Source organism: Phytophthora infestans, genomic scaffold (assembly GCF_000142945.1).
Source record: "Phytophthora infestans T30-4 supercont1.5 genomic scaffold, whole genome shotgun sequence".
Taxonomy (NCBI): Eukaryota; Oomycota; class Peronosporomycetes; order Peronosporales; family Peronosporaceae; genus Phytophthora; species Phytophthora infestans.
In genome coordinates, this window is record NW_003303754.1 from 4,596,064 (window position 1) to 4,604,322 (window position 8,259).

Consider the following 8,259-nt stretch of genomic DNA (forward strand, 5'->3'; position numbering starts at 1 on the left):
GTAATCTTATCCGTAGCACCATGGGGAAGGATTCTGGTGAAGACCGTCTCAAGAATATGCTTCACGCTCTTCGGCAGCTTGAGGGCAGCGATGTGCTCGTCATTCAAGACCAGTTTGACGTCACGTGCGGAGTTGTTATGCAGACAAAAATTCAAAAGATGATGTTTGAGCGGTGGGGGGAAACGTTGGCAATGGACTTTACGCATGGAACGAATAACCTGGGCTATCATCTGGGTACGTTTGACACAGCAACCTTACCTGATATAGCAACCCCCTGTAGCAACCTTTATTGATACAGTAACCGTTGTGGCAACCTTATCCGCTATCGCAACCTTGCTGATCATCATGTATTTCCTTGCTGGTAGGGAGTTTGGTTGTCACCACATGCACGGGTCGTGGCTTCCCTGTGGTTGATTTCATTTGCCTCAATCAGCAAGCAAAGACGATCTCCACGATTTTTAAGTACTTCAAGGAGAAGAATTCGTGTTGGTTGAGTCGGATCAGGAAGTCGCAGATCGGTTCGTTGACTTTACGTCTCGCCGAGTATTAACGAGTGCGGGCGGATTGGTCAAACTGTGAGCAATAATAATCCAGGAACGCCTCGCTGAGTAGTTTCCAACGTCGCTGAGACTTCTTCGGCAGCTGCCTGTACCAACACTTCGCCGCGCGTCCCAAGCATAGCGAGAAAGGCTCGCACCAGGCACTTTGGGGCATCCTGGTGCTCTTCATCTCGTAGATGAAACGCTTGAGCCACTGGAGCGACTCATCAGAGCGGTAGCGCTTTCCTTCGAACTCAGCGATTTTGTCGAGCGAGGCGTGGGTTCGGACTTCTAGGTACTGCGTCGAGTCTTCTTCAGCCGCGTCAAAGCTCGATTTTCGGATGTAGTCCTTCACGGTTTCTTCACGGTTACCTCTCATGTCGATGGCGTCGTGGTCTTCTTCATCCTCTTCGTAAGCCTCAGCCTCGTCAGCAGCGTCATACAATTCACGGTAACGACCAACATTCCGCTGTCCACGACTCGGCGCTCGCTGAGTCGGGTTTAGCTTCATTGGAGTCAGCATGTGGGAGTCTTCGAAGTACGGAGTCCCTTGCGTAGCGCGGAACACTTCACGTCTCTTCGTCTCCGGGGTCTTCGGCAAAGGAATTTTGCTTGGGTCTTCGCCGAGTGGTTTGAACTCGGCTACTCGGCTGTACACCTTCTTCATTCCACCAGGGGCCTTCTCCAATCCAAACGCCACTCTCAACTTCTTCTTCCATTGCCAGAGCTCAGCTCCGCCACGGGTCAGACTCCAGTCGGACAGGATGCGGCTGTTTGGTCTGCTGTTGCACCGATAGCCCATCGCCTTCAACAGCAACACAGTTTCTTCCACCAACTGATTGATGTTGGCTGCACGCACCGGCTGAGTTAACTCGGGACCCAACACCGGCCACTTCGCCTCGCGCCATCGCCACAGGCGCGAACATCATCATCCATTCCGATCTCGTTCTCATCTCATCTCCTCGCCGAGTCGAGCCAACACGTTATTGGCGCTCGGCGTATCGGCGTTCCTCGTCGCTTTCGGAATAAGGGGCGGACGGTCCCCTTGAGCAACGCCATGTTCTTCTTCATCTTCTTCATCGTCCGCACCTTTGTCGAGCTCGGCGGATAAGTTGCACTCGACAGGACGTGGAGCTCCCATGCGTCCCACCTGCAGCGTCAACTCTTCCACCTCGCCAAGTAGCTCGGCGGTAGTCTTCGTTTCTCCGAGCTCAGCGGTCTCGGCCTTCTCTTCATACGCTCCTCCACTTGCATCTCCGTTCTCGCTCTCCTGGTCTTGGCCATCCTCGTCGAACTGGACGGTTCGTCCCACCTCCATCGACATGGCGATGAGTCGTTGATCCGCCGGGTCCGACCCCGCGAGAGGCGATCCTCCAGCCGTCGCTGGGCTTCCGTCGCTCGGAGTTGCTGATCCCTTGACCATTTTCACTCTTCTCTTTCTCTTCTCTTCCTCTTAACTTGGTTAGCTGGCACCTATAAAAACAAGCACACACTCCTGTTCCCGGGTCGCGGCCCCAGTTGTGGTGTAGTAGAGCACACAAATACCATCAGATGTGGATTCCTTACACAAACCACAACAATTCGCCGAGTTAGGTCGGCGGTTGTATGGCCTGCGCAGAGGGTGGTCCCCTCGCGGTCCGGCCGTTCCGGGACAGACGAGTGGCTCGCTTCCACTCGGTTCCGACTAACCAAGTCAGATCACTTCCGAGGCTCCGCCGAGTTTGGTTCGGCAGAGCTCGTTCACAACCCTGTGCCCTCCACCAAAGGATGGACCTCGGCGCGCGAGCGCTTTTACAGGTCACCGAGCGCAGAGGCTGCTCGGCTAGAAGTGTTACGGCACCCGGGCTATCCGACGTACCGGCCCGCTGAGTTTGCGGGGCTTTCTTTCGCGCGTAGCGAGACTTTGTCCTACCCGGACCGACCTAATCTCTTGGCGCTACCAATCAATACCCTACAAGCTATGCCTCTCGAGTATTGACGGCAGGCATAATCCAGCCCTATGCAGGGACTTACCGGAAAAATGCACACGTGTCTTGGACTATAAAAATTCTGCTCTGTTATCTTCTGGGAGCCCTTTCGGCTCCCCCTATTTAATCCTATGCTTCTTATACAAATATCTAGTGAAATGTAGTCGTTTCGGATCTCTACCGACCCTTCAGCTGAGTTCCGGCGACCGTTGAGCTCAGCGGTCATCCGGATAGCATATCCGGACAGATCGCCGAGTACTTACCGTGATCCTTTGCTTCTAAGCTCTGGGTTATCAGACCGAGCCGATTCTTGACCTAAAGTAGGTTGGCGTATGGTCGAATCTAAAAATCCCTACACCACATAGTGCTTTCCTTGCGTTTGGCTGCTGAATCTCCCCCAGGTCTCCAGACGCTAATCTCCATGCTATCCCATTGGGCATTTGCTCGAACAGAATGCTGCTTCCTTGAGTTCCTTGACCCGTGGTGCACGTTCCTCTCGCTCCCCCGGCTGCGTGAGTTGCCAGGTGTAACCTGCTAACACTTCTGGCGGATGCCTCAAAGTCAGCTCGGGCCGGACGTGCAGTACCGCTCCAACTGCTAACGTCGGCGCGTTCAGCAGTATTGGTAGGCCCCATCTCCTCAACTTTGCCTACTGATGTTCCACTGCTCCTTCGACCGGGATTGAGAAGGCGTAAGTCGTCTCCGCTGTACGCGTGATATGAAGTTCCTCGACTGTGCAGCTTTGAATCCTGTCGTATTTTTTTTTGCTGAGTGTGCTTCCACTCTTGTCTAATATCCACGGGTTGGCGTTCCATTTGAATGCCGGCCAGAATGCTTCAACTACCGCCGTCATCTCCCTCCACGGTGACTCCAATACCCTTGGTAGCTCGATGATCCATCTTCCTGCTACAGTCCAGCTAAGAGAGTCTACTTCCAGTTGCTCAAGATCCGTCTGGTACTTCAAGATGGAGTTTGCTGAAAGGTCATCAGGTGGTTGGAGCCAAATAGTCATCACCTGCTGCACTCTTTCCCCAGGCTGTCCTCTGACTCGTGTGGCTGCCTTAGCGGTCACGTTAGTCGGAGATATAACTTCACCCCACTCACTCGTTGATCCGCGAAAGACCCAAGCTTTCCATTCAGACCAGTAAGTGTCTTTGCGTTGCACGAGCCACAGTATGGTGTGTTTAACTCTCTGGGTCTGGCATGCTATAGGAGCTGATGCCAGCCCCATTCCTCCTGCCGGCTTTGGGGCATATACAAGTCCCGGATTCACCTTGTGCCGACTCGTATCTGTCGCTGTGCTGTGTCTCCATAGGAACTGTTTTTGCAGGTTGAGAATCTGCTTCTCTGCCCATAGGGGCATCTTGAACGCTGCCGTAGTGAACAGCACGGACGGTAACATTTAAGATCGTCACCCGATGCTCCACACTGGTCGCTAATCTCGTAGCCGTTGCCAGCCTTCGCTGAATGTTCCGAATGCGTGTGGCCCAATTCACATCCGTCAACGCTCCGGTGCTCACTTGATAGCCTAAATAACGGATTGTATCTCCATGTTTCAGGACCGGCAGGCCATGGAACTGAGTCAACTCGACTGCCTTATTCAGGAAGATGAGCCTGCTTTAGGCTGGCTGGACCTGTAGACCAGACAGTCTACCAAAGCGCTCCACAATCTGCATGGCTCGGGGGATCTGCTGAGCTCGCTGCAGAAATAGAGTAGAGTCATCTACAAAGGCCGAGAACAAGTGTCTTTGATCTTCTGCTCCCGGTACTTCAATGCCCTGCAATTCTGGGTCCTGCCGAATGGCTAAAGCCAGCACCTCTGCTGCGATGATGAAGAGCAGCGGCGCAACCGGGCACCCCTGCCTAATGCCCGATACCACTAACTGTGCTCTTGAGAGCTCGCCGTTGACGAGAAACCTCGCTGTTGTTCCGTCATGGAGCCGTCGTAGCAAGTTGACGAATTCTTTCGAAAAGCCAAATTTTAGCAGCGCCAGAAAGAGAAATTCACGAGATACCGTGTCGTAGGCCTTCCTGAAATCTAGCAGAAGGATGACTCTGCTGAGCAGTGCTGCTAGTTCAGGTTCACCTCGTGCTGTTGCGATCACCGCCAGCATCATCATGACCGTCTTCATCATTTGACGCCCATGAATAAAACCCTGTTGAGAATCGCCAATTGGTCTCCCCAGAACCTTTTGCATCCGGGCCGCTAGCACCTTCATGAAGACTTTATACCCAGTCTATAGTAAAGAAATGGGCCTAAAGGCCATCGCATCTGTTGAATCTCCTTTTTTCCTTAACGGGATGATCAGTCCTTCGAGGAAAGACGGTGGCGGCTCTGCCCCTTTAAGCAACTCATTGCCTAGTGCCACCATTGCTGGAACCAGCAGAGGCTGCGCGTCTTTGAAGAAGTCGTTGTTGAGACCGTCCGGCCCCGCTGCCTTGTGTCTATTGAGGTCCGCAATGGTAGTCAATACTTCCTCCTGCGTAATTTCTGCCATCAAGACATCATTCTGCTCCGGTGTCACATGCCTGTCCTGTGGCACGTGCCCAAACTGATCGAACTCGCTTTCTAACTGCTCCAACGGTATTTGGCTGTGCACCCTTCCGAGAATTGGTTTCCATTCTGACCCGACCTTGTCTGCTATGTTCATGTGTCGGTCAAACTTCTCCCCGTGGACATGGTGGATATCAGTGATTGTTTGGTCCTTCTCCCAGTTGGATACCCTCTTGAAATTCCACCGGATTTGCTCAATCGCTCTCTCCAGCTTCTGACCTAGACGAATCTCGTGTTCTTCGCGCACGTCTTCTTCAGTTTGGTGGAGGAGATCCCGCATTGTAAGCAGATGCGCTCGGTTTTGCGCATTCGCTCGATGCTTGGCTTTCTTCCTTTTTCTCCGCTCCTGACGCTGAATTTTCTTGATGCTGTGTACACATTCTACAGCTGTGCGGTCCCAAGTCCTGCTCGTTACTCCTTTTCCCACCCCTCTTTCTATCAGTTCGGCCATTAGCTCTGCATGTACCCACGCTGGGCGGAAGGACCGAATGGGGTATGAGATTAGACGATTCGTGATTTGTCGTTGGTGTTGCTGGCGTTGATTCCGTAGGTGAAGGCAGACACACTGGTGATCGGAGGGCGCTGCTGGTTCCTTAACTTCCACCCAGTGCACCTTGTTCGTCCAGTCGGTTGGAATGTAGAAACGGTCGATCCTACTCGCACATTCTGCTCCCCAATACGTAAAGAATTCCGTGGGATCGATATATTCGTCGTCTTCATTTACCGCTCCTGCTAACGTCACAGCATCTTCCAGGTCGAGGTGGCGCACGAGTTCCCGTAGCGCTGGCCGTTCAGGTTTTGCACTGCGCTGTCCACCCATCCTGTCCAGTGGCGGACTCTGCACGCAATTAAAATCGCCGGCCAACACTATTTCACATCTGGGCCATTGCCATTGCCTGAGTTGTTTCCAGAATGCTTCTCGCCCCACCGGTACATTGGGGGCGTAGACATTTACTACGAGTTGCCCTCCGATTCGGACAGCTATTCCCCGATTAGTCCAGTGGCCTACGTTCCATGCTTTGGCCTCCTTGGAGTGATCCGGGTTGAGTAATATCGCCACCCCTCCTACCTTGGAGCTGTGCACACTCCAATATGATAAGCGAGGGCCGTCTTTCTCGTTTTGCTTCCCCCAAAGCCGCTTCCATGCGTCCTCCAGTGTGTCCGCTTCATCCGCTGAGCTGATGTGCGTCTCCTGAAGTAACCAAGCCACCGGCCGTTCCCTCACCGGTATTCTACGCCACGCTCGTAACCAGCCGAGCTGGTTTTCCTGTTTAAACCCCCTTACCTTCTGTGTCTGGAATCTTGACGACTCCACCTTGCCTTTCTTCTTCCTTCCTACGCCTATTTTCGCCTCGCGTAGGGCAATCAGACGCCCGTAGACGTCTCCAGCAGCTCCGCTTTTTGGATTGTGTTGTCGCGGCTGCTGCTGCATCTCTTCACCCTTAATAAGGGTGATCGCGCTCATCCACCCTCTTCTCCAGGGCCGTGGAAAAGTAGCGCGCAAGAGCTGACCAATCCACCGAGGTTGTTTCTGTTGAGTACGCCTTCCGGAAGTCGTCTACTTCTTGTAAAGCTATGAGGTGACGCTTCAAACGTGTGAGTGCTCCATTCTCATTTTCATTTTCCCGACCCGTAATTGCTCGAATCTCCTTCTCGTAAATCAATGCACAAAGTAGATGTTGAGCAAGCCGCCTCTTGTTCCCCACGTCACATAACTTGAGGACTTCATCTTTTCCGTAGCCTCTACTCCGGAGTTTCACCCAATCGTCGCTACTATCCACCAGAGGAGCCAGGTTATTTGGCGGCGCTCTGACGAACCGCGCCTTCCAGTCATCTAGCCATCTGAGAGTGCCCCGGTCATCCGAGCGACTACGACGCGATGAGGCTGGCTTGCACGCAGTCTCGCCTCCATTGGGAAGTCCATTCCATGAGCGTCTTGTCACTCAGGGAGGCCATAAGTTCTTCCGGGAATGCAAAGCGTTGGATCATGTGGAGAAGCATTGTAGGTTCCGCTCGAGCCGTCAAGATCCATTCTTCTTCAGTGCTCTGTTCAAGTGGGAACGGAGCGCTCGCTGTCGATGGCCATATCGATTGCATTTGTTGCCATTGTTCTGGCCAAGCCTCTCGGACAGGCTTGTTCGGAAGCGTGGGCACCATGACCTGGTCTGCTTGCTTCCGAGCTTCCTGCAGCTGCTGATTAGTGTGATCTCGTTTGGCCTTCACATCTTGTCGTATAGCTTCGCACTCCATTGGCGTCAGCGTATGTGCTCGTTTGGTGGGCGCTTTCGGAGGGGGCTTCTTGGTTCGCGGGGGTGTTACTGTTGGCTGCGAGCTGTCCTGGCTACTCTCGGACGATGGTTCGTATAACGATGCGGTCTCCTCCTCCGCTACACCTTCGCTGATCATATCAAGCTGAACCGCTCTCGTATGCGCCGATTGAACTGTTGATTTCCATTGCTGTAAAACAGCTTTGGATATTTGATACTTCTGCAAGCGTTGCCTAATTTCAGGGTCGTTCTCCTTTGTTAGATCCAACCGGACCAACGCCTGTCGTTCTGCATACGTGAGTTGCGAAGCTGTATTAGCCAGGAAGGCTAAAAGTTCGTCCAACCGGGTCGGTTCCGCCTGCTGGAGAATGACGTGTATTTCACATTTCAAGTCATGCGGAATGGATAAGCCAGAGAGCCGTCTCTTGAGTTCATCTAAGTCTCCTTCCCAGGCCGTCGGATCCCACGGATCATCATTATTCATTTGAGCTTGATCGGAGCTCGCTGCTTCGCGTGGTTCCGAGTCCATGTCCACGTCTGCATCCCTAGCCAGCGGCACTACACGTTTTTCCTCGTATGGCGTGTTCACTGTTGCAACGGGGATTTGGAAAGCCGCTGAATGTACGAAAGCTGAGTAGTGGCGGCCCCAGAAGCGAAGAACTAGCGGCCCAGTCTGTGGGTCGTCAAGTTTGGCTTGATAGATTCTCTGAAGACATTCCTGTCGCTGAAGCGGGACCTGTTGACCTGTTTCGAAAAAATTTGTGCCCCGTGTCATACTACTCGGTCGATACCCGAGCAGTGCCATTGGTTTTTGTCATCAGTGTCAAAAGCTAAGACGAAGATGCGTATACGGAGAATATTCGCTGCACTGGCCATCAATTCACTGGAACCCCAGTTGTATCTTGATACTGAGTCCAATATCTTGGAGGAGG

General features: G+C 53.0%; 1 protein-coding gene across 1 annotated transcript; it reads right to left on the reverse strand.

Moving 5' to 3' along the window:
* Nucleotides 1–6,767: 6,767 nt before the first annotated feature.
* On the reverse strand, nt 6,768–7,466 carry PITG_04484 (uncharacterized protein; the record flags this gene model as incomplete). The annotated part of the gene is made up of 1 exon (XM_002906048.1): nt 6,768–7,466. One exon carries the CDS (start codon nt 7,464–7,466, stop codon nt 6,930–6,932), a length of 537 nt encoding a protein of 178 aa, XP_002906094.1.
* Nucleotides 7,467–8,259: the final 793 nt, after the last annotated feature.